Source organism: Schistocerca nitens, chromosome 4 (assembly GCF_023898315.1).
Source record: "Schistocerca nitens isolate TAMUIC-IGC-003100 chromosome 4, iqSchNite1.1, whole genome shotgun sequence".
Classification (NCBI taxonomy): domain Eukaryota; kingdom Metazoa; phylum Arthropoda; class Insecta; order Orthoptera; family Acrididae; genus Schistocerca; species Schistocerca nitens.
Window position 1 is genome coordinate 792,561,202 of NC_064617.1, and position 22,668 is coordinate 792,583,869.

Sequence of the window (22,668 nt, forward strand, 5' to 3'; positions counted from 1 at the left end):
CAATTCTCGGCCTTCCATGGCATCAGTGATGAAGTTTAACGAAGGTTTTCCAAAACCAAAGAAAAATATGTTTCATATTCTTGTCGAAAAAGATTTCTGATTCGTTTTGCGTTCAATGGTGAAATATAGACGGCAGCATATGAACAAATAAGAAAAAGAAACGGGTCAGTAAATGTCCTTGGATATTAGACGACATAATGATCTAAACTGACGAAAGGAGAAAATATAAAGAAAAGAAAATACAAACATCTAAAAATAAAATTAACAGAAAATCGCAAATGGCTAAGTAGAAATGGAGAGAGAGGAAATATAAAGTTGTGTAACCAAGGAAGAGTAGGTGAAAGATCGATACCGAAAAGTTACAGAGACCTCTGGGGAACAGAAAACACTGTATGAATATTACGAGCTCAGACGACAAGTCATTACTGAGCAAAGAAGAGGAAACTGACAGGTGGAGGAATATACAAAAAGGCTATGCAAAAGAAACTAACTCGAAGACAACATTATGGAAAGGGAAAAGGAAGTAGTTTAAGGTATGAGAGATACCATAAGGCTAGAAGAATCTGACAGAGCACTGAGATCCGAGGAGTATGCTACATTCCATTAGACTTATTATGATCCTTGGGAGAATCGTCCATAACAGACAATTCCATCTGGTACGTAAGATATATGACAGGTTAAATACCTCCACATTTTAAGATGAATGTAATAATTCCAGTTACATAGTAGGAAGGTACCGATAGGCGTGAATTGCATCGAACTATTACTCTAATAAGTGATGAACACAAAGTGGTGAGTCGAATTATTAATAGACGAATGAAAAAGTTTGTTGGTCTCAGGGAAGATAAATTTGGGTTCCGGAGAGATGTTGAAACGCGTGTGGCAATACTGTGGATTTAAAGGAATCTTTTGACAATGTCGACTGGAATGAACTCTTCTTAATTCTGAAGGTATAAGGGTAAAATACAGTGATTAATAGATTATGTACAACTTGAACAGAAATTATACTGCAGTAATAAGTCAAAGGTTCAAAATGGTTCAAATGGCTCTGAGCACTATGGGACTCAACTGCTGTGGTCATTAGTCCCCTAGAACTTAGAACTACTTAAACCTAACTAACCTAAGAACATCACAAACTTCCATGCCCGAGGCAGGATTCGAACCTGCGACCGTAGCAGTCGCACGGTGCCGGACTGCGCGCCTAGAACCGCGAGACCACCGCGGCCGGCTAAGTCAAAGGAAAGCAATAGTTGAGAAGGAACCGGAAGGGCTGTAGCTCGTCCCAGACGTTATCCAGTCTATGCACTGATATGATGGATACCAAAGAGATATTGGAGAAGGGAATGAAAATTAACGGAGAATGAATAAAAACCTTATTGTTTGTCAGTGAGACGGTAATTCTATGATAAACAGCAAAGGACTTCGAAGATCTTTAAAAGAGATTGTAGTCGAATAATAACAGGTGTAAAACAAGGGTAATGGAACGTGACTGAATTAAATCAAGTGATGTTGAGGCCATTACATTGGGAAATAAACAATAAAACTAGTAGATGGGGAGCAAAATATCTAAAGGCGTCCAAAGCGAAGAGGATGGAAAATGTAGACTGGCAATGGCAAGAAAAAATTCGCGACAAAGAGAAATTTGTTACCATTAAATAAAAGATTTTAGTGTTAGGATGTCTTTTCTGCAGATATTTAAAGTGTAGCGTTGTACGGAAGTCAGATGTGGAGAACAAACAGTTCACAGACAGATTCTTGCAGTTATGCAGAAATGAAGAGGCTTGCAGAGGATAGACTATGTTGGAGAGCAGCATCAAACCAGTCTTCGTATTGAAGACCACCGTCACCATAGTTACCAAGACCACTACCACAACAACGAACATAACAACAACGTGAACAGAAACAACGACTACAAATGGTTCATATGTCTCTAAGCACTATGGGACTTAACATTTGCGGTCATCAGTCCCCTGGACATAGAACTACTTAAACCGAACTAACCTAAGGACATCACACACATCCATGACCGAGGTAGGATTCGAACCTGCGACCGTAGCAGCAGCGCGATTCCGGACTGAAGCGCCTAGAACCTCTCGGCCACAACGGCCGACACAACGACGACTGAAATTGGAGCAAGAGACTATTCAGAGGGGGAAAAAAACTTTATTACGTTCGAATGGTTCAAATGGCTCTGAGCACTATGGGACTTAACTTCTAAGGTCATCAGTCCCCTAGAACTTAGAACTACTTAAACCTAACTAACCTAAGTACATCACACACATCCATGCCCGAGGCAGGATTCGAACCTGCGATCGTAGCAGTCCCGCGGTTCCGGACTGTAGCGCCTAGAACCGCACGGCCACCACGGCCGGCCATTTTTCTTCATCAGTGGGAATTGTGGGTAATCTCTTACCACTTTTCGACCACTGTGTTGTGTTTATTGTTAAATCATTTGCAATCGACTTCGATTCAGGTATGGCATCATCTACTGGCACCATCTGGGGTCCAACAAGAGGTTCCTGAAAATCAATACGTATTCACTTCGAAATAAGCTAGAAGAACTCACCTCTACTCCGTCTAAAATTAGTAAGACAATAGCGTTTGTTCTTAACATGAAAGTATTTCACAGCAAACGTCTCAAATTCACAGCACTACGGAATAAATAGGACTACAAATTCTTGTGCGACTACTTGTTGAGTACTGTGCACCATCCTGACAACCGAGCAAAAAACTGGTAATTCATTTGTCTGGTTAGCAAATGTGACAAAATTGCCCATCAAATACTAATGTGAAAGGCTATGGGAATTGCGTATGTATCATAAAAGGCTTTATTTTTAATACTTCGAGAGCCGCCGTCCCAAGACGAATCTAGAGAAGCATTACTCCCTCCTACACAAATGTCACTTAGTGGTCTGGCCTGTAACATTAGAGAAATTCGGGCATGCATGGAGACTTACAGTTCTCCGAGCTTTCCACCGACGAATGGCCTACAATACACAACGTAAAGGCAGCTTACGGAGTAGGAAACACCATGAGCACCTATTAAATGACGGGTTGGCCCGTTTTTGGAAAGAAATACAGCAGCGATTATGCTTGGTATGGATACCAAAAGTTCTTGACAGGTTTCCGTAGGTATGCTGCGGTATATCTACGCACATGTCACGCAGTCCCCACAAATTACGGGCAGGTGATTTGCGGACGCGAGCGTTATCGTTTCAGGTGTGTCCCATCGAATTCAGATAAGGAGAAATTGGTGGTCAAGTTATCAGCGTGATTTACCTGGATAACAGCACATGCGGACACGACCATTGACATGGTGCAGGATGTAACGTTATACACACGATGAAGCGAAACGTTTCCATTGATCCACGGCCCAGCCTCTATGATCCCGGGTACACTGGAATCGTAACTGATGACGTTGTTGAACCAACAACATGATCAGTTACGATTCCAGTTACGTGGGAACACATAGCGGCTATCTGCTGTGGAACCCTATGCACTGTGATTTAACTTATACGTTCAACATCTTGTCGTCAAGACGTGGTTTCAGCGCACTCAACGACTTTCGGTATCTGCTCATGACATCAGGACGTAAACATCGGACGAGCTTCGCCGTTTCCGAGATGCAAGTTCGCAGACGTCGGGCCATAACAACTCACCTTTTGTTAAAATCACTTATTTCAGCGGATTTCCCAATTTACCCTAGAGTTAGTAGTCTCTAGAATGATTCCCTATTCGTCTCTGTTCCGCTCACACACTCTCCTGATAAGGAGAGTACCTGCTACGTCGCCAGGCGAGATTCAGCTTCGCGGTAGTCTGTGGTCATAATATTTTGGCTCTGCATTGTATATTCATATAGAAATAGGAACTGCTGAGTGGTCACTTATAAAATGTAATCGCATTTACTTCAAACAAACAAATAAACAAAAACAAAAAACAAGGAGGTGTGAATATTCACTCCATGTAAAGCACACACAGGAGTGCAAACCCACTAATAATTTTCATAATACAGGGCTATTACAAATGATTGAAGCGATTTCATAAATTCACTGTAGCTCCATTCATTGACATATGGTCACGAAACACTACAGATACGTAGAAAAACTCATAAAGTTTTGTTCCGCTGAAGCCGCACTTCAGGTTTCTGCCGCCAGAGCGCTCGAGAGCGCAGTGAGACAAAATGGCGACAGGAGCCGGGAAAGCGTATGTCGTGCTTGAAATGCTCTCACATCAGTCAGTCATAACAGTGCAACGACACTTCAGGACGAAGTTCAACAAAGATCCACCAACTGCTAACTCCATTTGGCGATGGTATGCGCAGTTTAAAGCTTCTGGATGCCTCTGTAAGGGGAAATCAACGGGTCGGCCTGCAGTGACCGAAGAAACGGTTGAACGCGTGCGGGCAAGTTTCACGCGTAGCCCGCAGAAGTCGACGAATAAAGCAAGCAGGGAGCTAAACGTACCATAGGATGGTGCTCCACCGCACTTTCATCATGATGTTCGGCATTTCTTAAACAGGAGATTGGAAAACCGATGGATCGGTCGTGGTGGAGATCATGATCAGCAATTCATGTCATGGCCTCCACGCTCTCCCGACTTAACCCAATGCGATTTCTTTCTGTGGGGTTATGTGAAAGATTCAGTGTTTAAACCTCCTCTACCAAGAAACGTGCCAGAACTGCGAGCTCGCATCAACGATGCTTTTGAACTCATTGATGGGGATATGCTGCGCCGAGTGTGGGAGGAACCTGATTATCGGCTTGATGTCTGCCGAATCAGTAAAGGGGCACATATCGAACATTTGTGAATGCCTAAAACAACTTTTTGAGTTTTTGTATGTGTGTGCAAAGCATTGTGAAAATATCTCAAATAATAAAGTTATTGTAGAGCTGTCAAATCGCTTCAATCATTTGTAATAACCCTGTACAAACATAGCTTTCATTGTCCCACTTGTATTCTTTTTAGGTTAACAACTGTGTATTACTTACACATGAAAAATAATTTGAAGGTTACTCTGGCCACGCTAACGCTTACCTCTGCACATCATCGATGTAGACGGACGACTCAATGCCTTTTGCTTCTAGGCCCTCCATGAAGCTGGCTTGCATTTTAGGCGATACCATAACATCGGCTGGTATATTCACGACACTAGGCTCCTTCCAGAAGTAAATCTGAAAGATAACGTGTTTTTACGTATATTCAGTACTTTACAGTGAAACGACAGTAGGTAGCCTTTATCCAGTGGCGTTGTGGTGTATGCAGATTTTACGTGTGGATCTGAACTGAAACATGTGTAACAAGTAACGGAAGCATAACCACTCTAATCCAGTTGGTTAACTGGGGTAGGTTGGAAGTTAGGGACACGCAGGTCACCGGAAATTTGGAAGTTTGTGGTAAGGTTTTATGGGACCAAACTGCTGAGGTCATCGGTCCCTAAGCTTACTCACAACTTAATCTAACTTCAACTAACTTACATAAAAGACGACACACACACCCAAGCTCGAGGGAGGACTCGAACCTACGACGGGGGCAGGTCACCGAAGTGGCGTCCGATTGGAAGACTTGCACTCCGCCATTGAGCCACACACAATTAACCAAACAAATCATACGCAGGGGTAAAATTATCACTGCATCTTCGCTATATTATCCGTGATTTATAGGAATTTTTTTGTTATTTATCATCGTCACTGATAAAATGATAGATACATTCAAATGTCTCAGTTACTTATTCATAAATTACACCAAATCAGCAGTGATATATATATATATATATATATATATATATATATATATATATATATATATATACACTCCTGGAAATTGAAATAAGAACACCGTGAATTCATTGTCCCAGGAAGGGGAAACTTTATTGACACATTCCTGGGGTCAGATACATCACATGATCACACTGACAGAACCACAGGCACATAGACACAGGCAACAGAGCATGCACAATGTCGGCACTAGTACAGTGTATATCCACCTTTCGCAGCAATGCAGGCTGCTATTCTCCCATGGAGACGATCGTAGAGATGCTGGATGTAGTCCTGTGGAACGGCTTGCCATGCCATTTCCACCTGGCGCCTCAGTTGGACCAGCGTTCGTGCTCGACGTGCAGACCGCGTGAGACGACGCTTCATCCAGTCCCAAACATGCTCAATGGGGGACAGATCCGGAGATCTTGCTGGCCAGGGTAGTTGACTTACACCTTCTAGAGCACGTTGGGTGGCACGGGATACATGAGGACGTGCATTGTCCTGTTGGAACAGCAAGTTCCCTTGCCAGTCTAGGAATGGTAGAACGATGGGTTCGATGACGGTTTGGATGTACCGTGCACTATTCAGTGTCCCCTCGACGATCACCAGTGGTGTACGGCCAGTGTAGGAGATCGCTCCCCACACCATGATGCCGGGTGTTGGCCCTGTGTGCCTCGGTCGTATGCAGTCCTGATTGTGGCGCTCACCTGCACGGCGCCAAACACGCATACGACCATCATTGGCACCAAGGCAGAAGCGACTCTCATCGCTGAAGACGACACGTCTCCATTCGTCCCTCCATTCACACCTGTCGCGACACCACTGGAGGCGGGCTGCACGATGTTGGGGCGTGAGCGGAAGACGGCCTAACGGTGTGCGGGACCGTAGCCCAGCTTCATGGAGACGGTTGCGAATGGTCCTCGCCGATACCCCAGGAGCAACAGTGTCCCTAATTTGCTGGGAAGTGGCGGTGCGGTCCCCTACGGCACTGTGTAGGATCCTACGGTCTTGGCGTGCATCCGTGCGTCGCTGCGGTCCGGTCCCAGGTCGACGGGCACGTGCACCTTCCGCCGACCACTGGCGACAACATCGATGTACTGTGGAGACCTCACGCCCCACGTGTTGAGCAATTCGGCGGTACGTCCACCCGGCCTCCCGCATGCCCACTATACGCCCTCGCTCAAAGTCCGTCAACTGCACATACGGTTCACGACCACGCTGTCGCAGCATGCTACCAGTGTTAAAGACTGTGATGGAGCTCCGTATGCCACGGCAAACTGGCTGACACTGACGGCGGCGGTGCACAAATGCTGCGCAGCTAGCGCCATTCGACGGCCAACACCGCGGTTCCTGGTGTGTCCGCTGTGCCGTGCGTGTGATCATTGCTTGTACAGCCCTCTCGCAGTGTCCAGAGCAAGTATGGTGGGTCTGACACACCGGTGTCAATGTGTTCTTTTTTCCATTTCCAGTAGTGTATATATATATATCACTGCTGATTAAGTGTATATTTAATTTCGATGTTTGGTGAGTTTTAGTTCTCCTTTCTACTACCTGTATCTACATCTACTTGACTACTCCACAGTTTATAATTAAGGTTCTGGCAGAGTGTTCATCGAACCGCCTTTAACGGCTCTACCTGTCCTATCTCGAATAGCGCGTAGGAAAAACGGACACCTAAATGTTTCGTGCGAGTTTCGATTTCTCTTATCTTATTATGATGATCATTCCTCCCTATGTACGTGGGCGTCAGAAAAGTATTTTCGCAATCTGAGGAGAAAATTCGTGATTACAATTTCATGAGAAGATAGTGCTGCGACGAAAAACGCCTGTTTTAGTGGTTGCCACCCCAGTTCGCGGATCATATCCGTGGCACTATCTCCCTTATTTCGCTATACTACAAAATGAAGTGCCCTTCTTTGAACTTTTTCAGCGTCATCCGTCAATCCTACCTGATGCGGATCCCACACTGCACAACCATACTCCAGAAGAGGGTGAACAAGCGTAATGTAAGCGGACTCATTAGTAGAGCTGTTGCATTTTCTATTTGTTCTGTGAATAAATCACAGTCTTTATCTATGTGATCATGCCAATTTGAGTTAATCGTAATTGTATTCCCTAAGTATTCAGCTGAATTTTACAACCGTAATTTTTGTGTGATTTATCGTGTAACCGAAATTTAGCGGATTCCTTTTAGTACTGTTCATTATTTAGAGTCAATTGCCTTTTGTCGCACCATACAGTATCTTCTCTAAATTATTTTGTACTTGATTTTGACCATCTAGTCACTTTACAAGCTGGTAAATGACTGCATCATCTCCAAACAATATAAGAGGGCTGTTCTGATTGTCTCCTATGTCGTTTATGTAGATCTGAAACAGCAGAGCACTTCTAACACTTCCCTGGGGAACTAAGATATTACTTATGTTTTACTCGATGGTTTTCTGTGATTTACTACGAACTCTGACCTTTCTGACAGGAAAGCACTAATTCAATCTCACAACAGTGACGATACTCCATAGCCACGCAATTCAGTTAGAAGCCGCTTCTGGAGAACGGTAACAAAAGCCTTTTGTAAATCTGGAAATATGGAATCAATTCGACATTCCCTGCCAATATCATTCATTACTTCGTGAGTATAAAGAGCTAATTGTCTTCATAATAATTATATTTTCTGAATCTGTTCCAAGTATGTGTCAGTGGAGCGTTACATTCGAGGTAATTCATAGCGTTCAAGCGAAGTATATGTTCGAAAGCCCTGCTGCAAGTCGACTTCAGTGGCATGGGTCTGTAATTCATCGGATTACTCCTATTCGTTTTCTTGAGTATTGGTGTGACCTACGCAATTTCCCAGTCTTCAGGTACGGAACTTTCGTCGAGCGAGCGATTGTATATCATTGCTAAGTACGGAGCTATTATATCAGCATCTCTGAAAGGAACCACTTTGGTACGAAACTGAATCGGAAGACCTGTTATTACTGATTTAAACTGCTACGCTACACCGAGGATATCTACTTGTAAGATATTCTTGTTGGCAGCTGTGCCTGATTCGAATTCTGGAATGTTTACTTCGTCTTCTTTGGTGAAGAAATCTCGGAATACCGTACTTCTTAATTCTGCTTTATTGGCACTGCCATCGGTACCATTGCCATTGTTCTGGTACAGTGAAGATACTGAATGTATCTTACTGCTTGCATACTTTACATACAACCAAAATGTGTTTGGGGCTTCTGACAGATTTCGAGAGAGAATTTCGTTGTGGAACTATTAACAGCATCTCGCACTGAAGTTCCTGCTAAATTTCGAGCTGCTGAAAAACGATAGCGATCTTAAGCATTTAGCATTCTGTTAAATTCGACAAGCATTTTTCGTTGCTTTTGTAACAGTGATCTAGTGATCTGACCTGTTTTGTGAACCATGATGGACCAGTTCCATCACTAATTTATTTGGTATATATTTATCAATTATCGCCGACGCTATTGGTTACTTTGGTTTTTGATTTTTGGGGAGGGGACCAAACAGCGAGCCGGCCGAAGTGGCCGTGCGGTTAAAGGCGCTGCAGTCTGGAACCGCAAGACCGCTACGGTCGCAGGTTCGAATCCTGCCTCGGGCATGGATGTTTGTGATGTCCTTAGGTTAGTTAGGTTTAACTAGTTCTAAGTTCTAGGGGACTAATGACCTCAGCAGTTGAGTCCCATAGTGCTCAGAGCCATTTGAACCACCAAACAGCGAGGTCATCGGTCCCATTGGATTAGGGAAGGATGGGAAAGAAAGTCGGCCGTGCCCTTTCAAAGGAATCATCCCGAAATTTGTCAGAAGCCGTTTGGGGAAATCACGGAAAACCTAAATCACGATGGCCGTACGCGCGTTTGAACCGTCGTTCTCCCGAATGCGAGTCCAGTGTGCTAACCACTGCACCATGACGATACCATTTCTTTGAACTGAGGCCACATTTAGTCTACGCTTACATAGTTAGTTGGGAAGAGGTGGAGACTGTCTCTTAGGAAGGTGTCAATCAAATTTCTATCTTCTGTTTTAAACATGATTTTTGTGTTTATTTTTGGTGGATTTAGATGGTCAATCTCACTATAACAAGCTTGTGACCACCGTCTGTTCATACGAGAACTATTCAAGATTTTCCTACGCCGGGACACCCTATAATCACACATGATGCGCCGTATTTGCTAAAAGATCAAGTATGTATTGGCAACCTTTTACACTTCGAAGAGGCTCTTGAACTAATTGTTCAAAATACATTTAGGAGAAAGCATTGAGTAAAATTTCGGGCCTTGGTTTATGTCTAACACCAACTTTAAAAATGCGTTTTCTCTAACATACGGAGAATGCACTGAAGTCACCACCGACTATTGTTGTATGAGTGGCGTATCTATTGAGTGTGGTACCAATTTGAAATTAGTCACAATAATTCTATGAATGTTTCGGCAACTGTATCATCTGCGTCAGGGAGTGGTTAAAAGGAACCAATTATAAATTTATTCATATTGTCGTGTATAGCCTCTACTAGCAATAACTCACAGGAACTGTAGACCACAATTTCACTACAAACACACCTCCACCAACTATATTTAATCCATTACGGCTGGACACCACTAGGTTTTTTGTAAAAGTTTCTGCTGAACTTATCTCTGGAGTCAGTCAGCTTTCACTGTCTACAACGACTTAGGCTTCAGAGCTTTCTGTTAGCGGTTGGCTCTCTAATTTTTTCCCAACACAACTACGAAAATTTACAACTAAAATATGGCTTCTAGTTGCACCCTAGCCTTTGTTTGCCCTACATCCTTTGAGACTAAGACCTTTTTGTGTTTAGCTGAGACCCTCCAACCTAAATATCCGCCCAGTCCATTGTACATAGCCCCACTACCCGTGTATCCGCCTCCAATGGACCCTTGACCTGTTAATCGTAACCAGAAACCCACCACCCTATAACACAAATCAAGCAATCTGCAGCCTATACGGTAGCAGAAACTTCTGAGCCTCCACTCGGCTGTGTACCAAAGGTACACAGTCACTCCTGTCAGTGATGATACTGACAGTGAGATCTGTTTTCGTCTCGTAAACAGGGCTGGTAGTCTTCAGCATTCATTTTAATAAATTAATAATCAATTGAAGTCTTTATGAGTAACAGTTCTTTGCATATTGGAACTCAAATATGTTTAGGTTCTATTATGATCTCCCTAATAAGTATGAGACTGGTTCAGATCTATCTTCCTACCACAGTTGCGCAAGGACACTTTGTGGGTGTTTTAGGAATATGGTGTTGAATCTATGACCTGCAACGTAGGAACATACCATCTCATGCATGCAGAGTTAAGAAGAGTGCAGCAGCACGAAAAGTAATGTAATCAGAAAATGATACCAATGTCAGTTCGACTACACTCCCTACAAAGGAAACGTTATGGCTGACAGAAATTAGTGTACAGATTCAGCAAAAAATTAAAATCTTAGATTTTGGCTTCGTGACATAGATATGTTAAAAAAATTACGTACAGGATGGAAAAAAATATTGATATTGGGTGTTCACCACTGTGAAGCGAAATTCCAATCATAAAGTTCCTTAATGGTGAGGTGTTTGATGACTACGTCTGCAGATCGATAAAAATACAAACAAATCAAATACAATTGAGGCGAGAGATATTAGTTAAGCTAAAATGCACAACTAAAATAATCAAATAATGGATAGGGACGGTAAAGAGCAACCAGAAAGAAGTACGCAATAAAAACATTTTAATAACTTGAGGGTATAAAGCATTCTACAGTAGCTGATCAATCCTTTCTATTAGATCGGACATCTCTCATTGCTGTTTCAATTTAGCCTGACAGTTGTGAATATGTTTAACTACAGGTCACGCTTAAATGTACAAAAATTAGGAGAGATCGAGATGACCACAGCTCTGACTGTCAATTGGATATTACTTCCTGGTGCACGGCGAGCGCGCATGTTTACCTTTGATTGACGGCGGCAGTGGCTGCTGTCGGCGCCACCTGTCAACCTGAGAATCTATTCTAAATCTCTCTCGACTGTTAAACACCAGTTGGATACATTTCCTACATCTTCGGTGAAACCGATACTCCTAGTTATTCCCTAGCTAACTGGCATGGTACACGGTATTTGGCTGGAATAGTGCATACATTGTTGCCCTCAAATCACTCACTAGCGTTGTCAGTGCTTGGTGCGATTATCCATACTAGGGAAGTTTGCAGTTTCACTCCTTATGAGTTACGAAGAGCCTGTGAACAAGTGTTCAAATAATGACTCTCGCAGTCGTCTCAGTGCGGTGCGAGTCGGCTGGCTCAGACACTTGATGATTTACTGCAAGAGAAGAAGAGAGTTATTCTGTCTGCAATTTGTCTATATCAAAGCTGGTGCCCACGCATTTTCTTTTTGGCCAATCGGAGTGTTCATACTTGTTATAACTCCTTCCTCTAGAGTTTTTGTGACCTATCACAGGTGTTGTTTCTCTCGTAGGGCAGAGAGATAAACAGCTTTTACTTCCATGCGAGTTTTAACACAGGTAGTTACAGCTGGTCACCAATGTTTTGAGTAGGGTTTCTCCAGACGTTTATCTGGCTTTTCCCGCCGTGTTGCTGTAGAAAGGCTTTCTGAATGGTTGTCGTTAAAAGGAGGGACAAGGCCGGCTTTTGCTGGCGGCCTAGGCAGTGACTCCGATGTCTCATTGGGTCTGCTAGGTGTCTTGCTGTGAGGTTTCGCGCCGCGCGGGATGCGCATGCCATTGTAAAGTTCTCCTTCCCTCAAAACTGCATCTCATAGTGCAGTTACGAGTGTAAGTGTTAGTGGTTTATAGTCACGAAATGCTGGCTTGTTTAGTGGCTATGTATATTGATAGTATTCGTACAGTTTCACTCGATATGTTGTGTGACATATCGAGTGAACCGGCATTGTTTCAGGAATTCAGTGGAAGATGTGTTACCTGTTTAACACGTTACACCTTCAAATAGGTATTTTCTTTCATTATGAGTATCACATATACATTTAGTCTGATGACCAAAGACTGGAATCGCTGGTATCAGCCTACTAAGAGACAATGAGCTCCTTGAGAAATTAACTATACCCCTTACGTGGCATTCGACAGTCTACCCAAAGACTGAAGTCAAATAATAACACAAAGCAAGCGAAGATTACGAATATCTAAGTCGACCTAAAGTGGGATTCGAAAGACCGTCACTGGAGAATCATCACAAGGACTAGTCCCTTGTCTTCTAGGAAACTTGGGAGTCTAGAAAATCCTTAAGTGACAGCAGACACTCCTATAATGTTATAGCGTAGGAAGATTACAAGCTCGTTTTCACATGCTTTTTGAATAAGCTATTGATTGGAGAGAAAATATTCAGCAGCTGTCTTTAGAGAATGTGGAATACTGTTGCCGAAAGACCGATGTCAGCTGAACACTGTGACTAGAAGAACTCTGCAGAAACAAGCCGTACTGTAGTCGCTGGTGAAGGAATACTCACATCACTGTGGTACTTGGTGAGCCCATTGAGGAACTGCAGCTGGTCCACATTGGCTGGCAGTACCCGGTACACGCGGTAGTCGTCATAGCGCACCTTCTCTCCAGCAGCCAGCACCACACTAGCCACGAGGAACACCAAAACTCCATGCACCATCCTGGAACTGAAGTACAGATGTCTTCCCATTTTAACCAGACAGTACAAAGATAACCATACCAGACAAGATTAGTCATCACCTGAAGATATCAGCTAGTATGGTGTAACACCGCCTCTAGCCTTGGCAACAGCTGCATTTCGGCAAGGAAGAGAGGTCACCAATTTTTCTGGTACTTCGTGTCAAGTGGAAGCCATTAATTGATGAGCAGTTCCTGCAGAGCTACCAAACGGAGAAGAAATTGGTTGTTACATTTTACCCAATCTTCCGGTGGGCAGATTTTCTGTGGGATTATGGATGGGTTATCCATTGCACCACTCAAGGGGCAATATGATGTGTGAGTATTCACTAAACTAGGAACACATGTGTGCAGAACCCTTGAACACAGCTGCTGCCATCTTAGAAGGGGGAGTACCCACAACACACTCGTCATGAAATGTGGAAGAAAAGCCAACAACTGGTCAGCGAAAACGTTGAAATGAAAATCCTAAAATCTTGGTTCATTCTACTTTACTTGAATGAATGAACCCATGTCACGGTATGAGAAACAAACCCCTCCCCGTCCTCCAATACAAAACATCATAGAACTAGGTTCTGCCTCAGATCAGCTACAGCCTCTAATACACTGCAATTTAAACACCTCTTTGGGCTGTTGGTGCACTCGATACCTTGCGTCATTTTAGCAATTCATCGGATTACAATACAACCTCCAGTCAGCTACTGTCGAGCTTCTCTGTTGTATCGCCTACCGAAGACCTGAAAATTATATTGCTCTGTGAGTAATGGCGTTTTACGAGATACCCAGCTCTCATTACATGTACTTACATTTTAAATATTTGTTAGGAATCTAGCTGAGATGGATTTGTATTCACTGACAGCATTTCCTCTCAGGTCTGAAATCGACTGTGATTGACAAGACGAGACAGTCATCTCTGGTCAGCGTTAGTTAGGATTTATATGAGCACTGTTCTGTGTGCTTATGCCATGTTACATGGCTGCAAATTGTACATCATTCCTTGTAGACAAGATTGACAATCCGTATTGATACACAGAGAAATGGACTACTTAATTTGCGGTCTAATTACACTACTCAACAGCCCACACACACACACACACACACACACACACACACACACACACACACACACACACACACACACACACATATATATATATATATATATATATATATATATATAATATAATTGCACAGTGATAATACCAGTATGAAAATATGCTGTGAGCTAGTAGTCCTCTACTGGCGTCGTGTCATACATAGGTTACTTCTTAAATGGTATTGAGTTCTAAAGTATGAAATATGTATTTCTTGTTTGTTTTAATTCTGTTAATGTTCGCCAGAAATGGTTTAGACTCTATGGCAGCAAAACTTGGTAGATATTCTAATGTGTTAATGTGCAACCCACACACGCTGAAAAAAATTACTTTCAGTTTTGGCCACCAGGTGAAAATGTGGCAATGTACGACATCTCGTCGACATCTCCAGTGCTCGTACTAAACAAATTGTGTAAGCGCCATTTAATAATAACATCAACAATATGCGTTTCTCAACTGTTTGTCATTTTCTGCCCAAACTCCATTCCTAATCCATTATACATGGAAACATTTCAGCATGTCTCCCTTGCATTCACACCACCAAGTTTGCACCTGGTGGCCAATACTAGAACTGACTTTTTACCAGTTTATATCGATTCCGCATTAATGCATCAGAATATCTATCAGATTTCGCTGCCATACGATCACTGCAGCCAATACTGGACCTGTGTGAGTAGCTGTGTTTTACTTATAACCACCCAGCGGTTAAGATATTAAAAAAAAAACTCAGTTCATTTACAAGAACACCGTCTTCCGTTCCAAGATGCTGCATGACCGCCAAAGTGCGGCTTAACTGTCCACATGTAATACAAATAGTTCTAAGAATATATAGAATTTTACCCACCATAAAATTATGTACTTGAATAACTAACTATATATCCCAAATAGCTTTAATCTGTTATACACCACTTAAAAGTCCAGAAATTGGAACGTTTACAAATCCTGCAGAGAACACAACCTAATGTCTAACAACAACAACAACTACTATAAACTGTCAGAAACTCCTTATGGCGATCTCTTGTGCTCAATTCTTCGTGTGATTCTAAAATGAGTCACTGGACTGAAGTACCAACAAGTCATTGGAAGTGTCCAGCAAAAATATTTAGCCGTGCTTTCTCTGTAGCCGTACACAATTGCTGAATTGTTGCCAGTGCATGTTCAAATGGCTCCGAGCACTGTGGGACTTAACATCTGAGGTCATCAGTCCCCTAGACTTAGAACTACTTAAACCTAACTAACTTAAGGACATCACACACATCAATGCCCGAGGCAGGATTCGAACCTGTGACCGTAGCAGCAGCGCAGTACCGAACGGAAGCGCCTAGAACCACTCGGCCATAGTGGCCGGCGCCAGTGTAGGAGTTTGTGCGCAAACGGACCCCTTGATTACGCCCCACAAATGTTTGATGAGATTCATGTCGGTCGATCTGGGTTGTTAAATTATTAGCTCGAATTGTCCACAATATCTTCAAACTAATTGCGAACAAGTGTGGCCTGATGACACGGCGCATTGTCATTCCTTAAAATTGCATCGTTGTTTGGGAAGATGAAGTCCATGAATGGCGGTTAATGGTCTTCAAGTAGCCGAAAATAACCATTTACAGTCGGTTATCTGCTCAGTTGGACCAGCGTACTCAGTCCATTCCATGTAAAAAAGCCCACACAATTATAGGGCCACCACCACCCTGCACAAGTTGGGTTCACAACTTCGGGGGTCTGCACCACACTCGAACCTCACGATCAGTTCTTACCTGCTGAAATTGGGTCTCATCTGACCAGCCCATGGTTATCCAGCCCCTGGCGCCCAACCAATATGGTCAAGAGATCAGGAGAGGCGTTGCAGACTATGTTGTACTGTTAACAAAGGCACTCGCGTTGGTCGTCTGCTGCCATAGCCCATTAACGCCTAATTGCGCACCACCTTGCTAACGGATACGTCATCCGTTCGTCCGACATAGACTTCCGCGGTTATTTCAAGTAATGTTGCTTGTCTGTTAGCACTGAAAAGTCTGCGCAAACTCCGTTGCTCTCGGTCGTTAAGTGAAGACCACTGGCCATAGCTTTGCCCGTGGTGAGGGATACTGCCTGAAATTTGGTATTCCCAGTATTCTTTTGACATTGTGAATGGCAGAATACTGAATTTTCTAACGATTTTTGAAGTGGAATGTCCCACGCGTCTAGTTCCACTTACCACTCAACATTTGTTAATTCCCGTTGCGTGGCCATAATCACATCGGAAACCTTTCCACACGAATCACTTGAGTAAAATGACAGCTCAGCCAATTCACTGCCCTTCTATGCCTTGTGTATGGCACACTATCGCCATCTTTATATGTACGTATCGCTTTCCATTGAGTTCGTGACAACTTCTGAAGCACCACGGATATCCAGCACGGGAGAGCTGAGAGAGACGCACAGACAGCACGGCCCAACGACACATTCCGACACAGGAGTAGCGATATGTCGTCTTTTTGGAAGAGTCACGGTATCACGTACAGCACGAGGATGAACGTACGAGAACAAACTTTGTCTGACTGCAACCGGCGCGACTGTACGGGTTGCCACTGCGTCACAGCAAGGTCACATCAGATTCACATAGACAGTAGTGCGGGCAGCTGGCGTTTCACAACTGACTTGTTAAGGCCAATGGCTGTGTCCTGTCTTCGAGGTCTCTGTGACTTTATCTTTCAACAACATAATGCAAGATCGCATGTTGCCCGGGCTGTCGTGTTGTATCTCGATACAGAGAGTGGTCGACCGTCGCCGTGTCCTCATGTTCACCAGTAATATATCACACATTCCCCCGATGTCGACATAATTCTGTTCAGTTTAGTGGTTTTATGTAGCTTTTGTATCTTTATTATTCTCGTCAGGTATCTTTTACTAACGATTTAGCCTCCATGTCTGCAGTTTTATCTCAGTTGCAGTCTAATTTTTCAGTTGTCTTGACATAAATGAAAATGGGAAAGACGGACGTAATTTGCCCCCTCCTGGTGGATGTTGAAATGATCAGGTACAAATAAAGGCGCACTCATGTTTTTGTATCAGATTTACTTGAAAAAATGGCGAGTGTTATTATCGTTGTGTGAACTACGTTAATTACCAACCTGTTAAATTATTTTATATTTATGTCAATAGAAGGACGAGGAGAGAGTTTGCTAACCAAGCAACGAGAAAATTTCTTTCGCTAGTTCCATTGAAGTTTATATGATACTGCACTTCCTCTTCTACACTGACAGCCACTGCTGTTTTCGTAGCCTAGGAGGCCTGAATGAAAAGAGCTTGCTTCAATTAGCGGGCGAGATAAATGTTGATAGGCTATAGGGACCTCACGTTATATTATACTACCCAGTATCGAAATGTGGGAAGGCGTAGACTGCGACTCTTCTTGCAGGGAGCCCCTGATTTCAATGGATACTGAGAAAAGGTGGTAGAATTCACAACACAAATAAATAATTTATAAAGTAGCACAAAGAGATATATACTGTGATCAGCGCAGAACAATGTTCTCTTAACTGAGGGCAGCCTCCACTTACAGACACATTCACAGCGCAAGATATAGAAACAAAAGTCACCTATAACTGCGTAGGCTTAACTGTGAACACTTTGGAGAGAGAATACTGAGGTTCGGCAACAAATGGAGTGGCAGATTTCGGTGAACCTTACCGCACGGTTGGTGCTGATGCTTATCTGATCGCCGAACGACAGAAACCGCGATGTAATCCTAGCTTCGTTACTAGACTTTACCCGAAATGACGACCGTTAAAATTTACAGTAGAGTGACAGAATGTACCTACGGACCAGACGCGGTCGAGAGCAGGCGGCAGCTGGTGGGTCTTCGAGAAGACGATGCAGAATGGCCGGAGCGGCGATGCTCAGAGGTTTTGTTAGCTTGTCGCCGCCTCACACGAGTATGCCTACTGCTGAAAGAAGTTATTCTGGTGCCAAGTTGCTGGGTGACCAACACACTAGCTGTCGCCTAATGGGTCATAGAACTCGCTACTTCATTTTTTCAAAAATGGTTTCCTAGCCTGCCGGAACGTCGGTGTTGGGAGGGCAAGCTTTTCTTTGTTGGTGCACACCTCGACCTTCGTTTAAATACTCCAGTTTTCCAGGTCTCGTCGGTTGACCATCGGGAATGATGCTATTCACAGCAGTAGCATTCAGTTCTACGATTACGATACTGTAGTGAATGATGTTCCAGCACAGTCTATGAACTAGCTGAAGATGTACTCGAGATGATGGTATTTACCTGATAAACTTCATTAAGCTCGCCGACTGCCATGTAATGATGGAGAAGCTGACTGTCTCACACAACATCACATCACAGAGAGCTTCCAGAACTGAGCTCCAACGTGGAAATCAGTAATAGGCCTCCCCGGGTTCATGTTTCTTTTCACCGCCCAAGCACCTCTAGGCGATGAAAGCAACCAGGGCAGTAGCGAGGAGATCAACCGACTACACAACATACATCACTAATGGGTCATCAAGCGTCATTGTAGAATCTGCAGTGGAACCGAGGACACTTCAGTAGCCAGTGAGAGACCAAATTCTCGCACTGAGCATGGTCGTCGCCTGCCACCGGCAGCCCGCCTCGGCATTGAGGTTGTTAACGCCATCCAACATGCAGCTGAATGAAACATCACCTAAGGCTGGGGCGGGAGAGCAACGCGTTGTAAACACCATGAACAAATGTTCGACGCTTCATAGGTTACCAGCAACCATCTTGACATCATTCTAGGATGTCTTCACTTGACTATACAGCAGTATTCATGGTAATGAAACAGAGAAACGAGGGGATATTACGGAGACAGTACATAGTCTGTACCATTTCGATAGGAGAAAGTGGATTCCTGGAAACAGCATCCCCATACCATAGACGACTCACCAACAAAATTGTAACACCTCCTCATTTCATAAGAGACTACATAGATGGAATCTCACCCAGAATATTGGCACAAAGTGAGCATGAACTATACCCTCAAAGTCCTCCTCCACCTCTCCTGACAAATAATTTCTTTTGTTACCGTTACAGGTAAAAGGATGATCTCGCCTTCAGATTCTGCTGCGGCGCAGTTGCCCTGACGTCACACGTGAGCTCGTTCTTCCTTATTAAAGACATTGTGCCATACACAAACTGAAGTGGTTTGATAATATTTTTTTTTTTTGTCACCAGTGATTTCTCAGGTTACAAGATGAAGAGAAAGGGTGCGATGATTTGCGTTGAAAGGAATAAATCGAAATTGTTAATTACATTGAATGCTGTCTGGGCGGAGATCGTTTCCTAGTTGCATCCGAATTCATGTTCTCCTGAATTCTTGATATGGTCACGAAATTTACCGATTTGTTGAAACACAAATGAAAGAAATACTAATGTGTTGCTGTATCTTTGAGGTCTTGATAAATGATCCTCAGCTCCAGCAATGCAGGAGTCATCCTCTGGTCTAATCAGTGGTACTTCTCCAATAGTCTTCCAAAAAGCACGCCGTAATATGAGAAAAACACCCCAGCTCTCTTTGTACTGACGTCCCTCATATTCTTCTGTCGAGAAGGGCAACTTCATTGTCGATCGCTATTGCAAATTTGTGCGTTAGCGACTTCTGTCTCGGAGACGTTTGAAAATAGCGACAGAAGGCTGCAGCACATAGAAATCTGATGCGCTAGCAAAATCTGGAACACTACATTGTGCAAGACCGTCAATTACGTACAGTAGTCGTGGACCAGAAAAACAATGACCAGTTCCTCTGCTGCATATCTTAATACTCTTAGGCGCTATTATTAACTTTGACAATTGTATCGTACTAAATGTCAATTTATCTACGAACGATTCATTATTTGCCTTGCACAACACTGATGGGGGATATAACATTAGGTTTATTAAAAGAGATTAAATTCATGTTTTTCAAATGTTTCTTTAGACATTCTTCGTAACTACTGAGAAGGACCTTTCCTTTAACTAGTATTACGTGGGAAAACCCTGGCCAAACGAGGACTCAAATAAAAGTCCAGCTTTCGTATTCTGTCGACTTCTATGTTATTATATGAATAATACTCTACGTCAGATGGAAAATGATGTGAGATGATGCGATGAAATGTTACGTTGTTGAGATATAATAACCCAAAATCAGGTGTAAGTGGCTCATAAAGGAAACCTGAAAATCTGACGAAAATTTCAACGTTGCTCACCATTACTAAAAATTTATCGGCTTAATCGTTCCGTCGGTGAGCGATAATTGCGTAGCATCCACTTGCTTCTAACAATGGGCACTTTATTAAAAAACTATGTGATCAAAAGTATCCCTAAACCTGGCTGAAAATGATATACTATTTCGTGGCACCCTCCATCGGTAACGCTGGAATTCAATGTGGCGTTGGCCCACTCTTAGCCTTGATGACAGCTTCCACTCTCGTAAGCATACGTTCTATCAGGTGCTGGAAGGTTTCTTGGGGAATGGAGCCCATTCTTCATGGAGTGATGCGCAGAGGAAAGGTATCGATGTCGGTCGGTGAGGCCTGGCACGAAGTCGGTATTCCAAAGCATCCCAATGGTCTTCTATGTGCTTCATGTCAGGACTCCGTGCAGGCTTGTCCATTACAGGGACGTTATTGTTGTGTAAGCATTCCGCCACAGGTCGTGAATTATGAGCAGGGGCTCGATCGTGTTGAAAGATGCAACCGCTATCCCCGAAGTGCTCTTCAACAGTGGGAAGCAAGAAGGTGCTTTAAGTGCCACGCAAAATACCAAGAGGTGCAAGCCCCCTCCATGAAAAACATGACCACACCCTAACATCACGCCTCCGAATTTTACTGTTCGCACTACACACGCTGCCAGATGACGTTCACCGGGCACTCGCCAAACCCACACCCTTCCATCGGCTCACCACAGTGTGTACCGTGATTCGTCACTCCACACAACCTTTTTCCACGGTTCACTCGTCCAATGTTTGCGCTCATTGCACCAAGCGAGGCGTCGTTTGGCATTTACCAGCGTGATGTGTGTGGCTTATGAGCAGCCGCTCGACCATGAAATCCACGTTTTCTCACCTCCCGCCTAACTGTCATAGTACTTGCAGCGGATCCTGATGCAGCGTGGAATTCCTGTATGATGGTGTGTATGGATGTCTGCCTATTACACATTACGCCTTTGTCCTGTACGCCTTTGTGCTGTACGTGTCCCTTCACGTTTCCACTACACTGTCACATCGTAAACAGTGCACCTAGGGATGTTTAGGAGTGTGGAAATCTCGGGTACAATCGTATGACACAAGTGACACACAATCACCTGACCACATTCGAAGTCCGTGATTTCCGCGGAGCGCCCCATTCTGCTCTCTCACGATGTCTAATGACTGCTGAGGTGGTTGATATGAAGTACCTAGAAGCAGGTGGAGGCATGATGCACCTAATATGAAAAGCATATGTTTTGGGGCGTGTCCGTATACTTTTGATCATATAGTGATACTTATACTTCCAAATTGCAAAATTTTAACTTTTGGCAAACACCAAATTATTGCTAATATAGTTAAGGACCACAGCACTTAACAGTAGACAACTACGAAATTTTAGCTTGCTACAATTTCTTGCTTTACTACAATGACAGCTTAAAACTAAAATTACGTCTCACTTACAAACTATCATTACTTTAGATCTATTTTAGTGCGATACTACAGAGAGCTCGGTAATCATACCTACTGTGTTGTCCTGTAATAGCAAGTGAGTAACCTCGGAGATATATCGCTTTTATATAGAATGAAATCCGCAGGCAATCATATAATGAACGTCATCTGTCCCAGTTTCCGACAGTATTCACTCGTCTTTTAAAAACGGCCTTGAACTAAGCAAACAACCAATCGAGATAAAAGGTTCTTTTCATAGTGGTAGGCATCGATAAGAGCGTTTAATCTGAGAATGATATTACACAGTAACGCAATATACTCAGTGATATGGTGCATCAGAATGGAAATCCCAAACAACTTTCTCGTACTAACTATCACTGTCGCAATGTGGCGCAAAATTGTTCACAGCTCAACTAGAAAATTACCTTCAGGTGCTTTTAGAGGTAAGCTTCTTGTACTCGAGTTCTAAGTTACAAAGCAGCAAAAGAGTACGACAGATATTCATCATCATTGCTATACACCAGATAAGAAAACCAAACAAACA

The 22,668-nt window shown here is 43.3% G+C and overlaps 1 protein-coding gene across 2 annotated transcripts in view; it reads right to left on the reverse strand.

Annotated features, from left to right (window-relative positions):
- The window catches only part of LOC126251989 (zinc carboxypeptidase-like), a 66,641-nt gene extending 44,379 nt beyond the window's left edge, over window positions 1-22,262 (reverse strand). The window contains exons 1-3 of one of the 2 annotated variants that reach the window (XM_049952770.1): window positions 22,201-22,206; window positions 13,245-13,404; window positions 5,035-5,171 (exon numbers count right to left, since the gene is read on the reverse strand). In XM_049952770.1, coding sequence (XP_049808727.1) covers window positions 5,035-5,171; window positions 13,245-13,397 — 290 coding nt within the window. In that variant the 5' untranslated portion in view covers window positions 13,398-13,404; window positions 22,201-22,206. Of the gene's footprint in view, window positions 1-5,034; window positions 5,172-13,244; window positions 13,405-22,196 lie in introns of both variants that reach the window. The other variant, XM_049952769.1, reaches the window with a different exon arrangement.
- Between the last annotated feature and the right edge of the window lie 406 nt (window positions 22,263-22,668).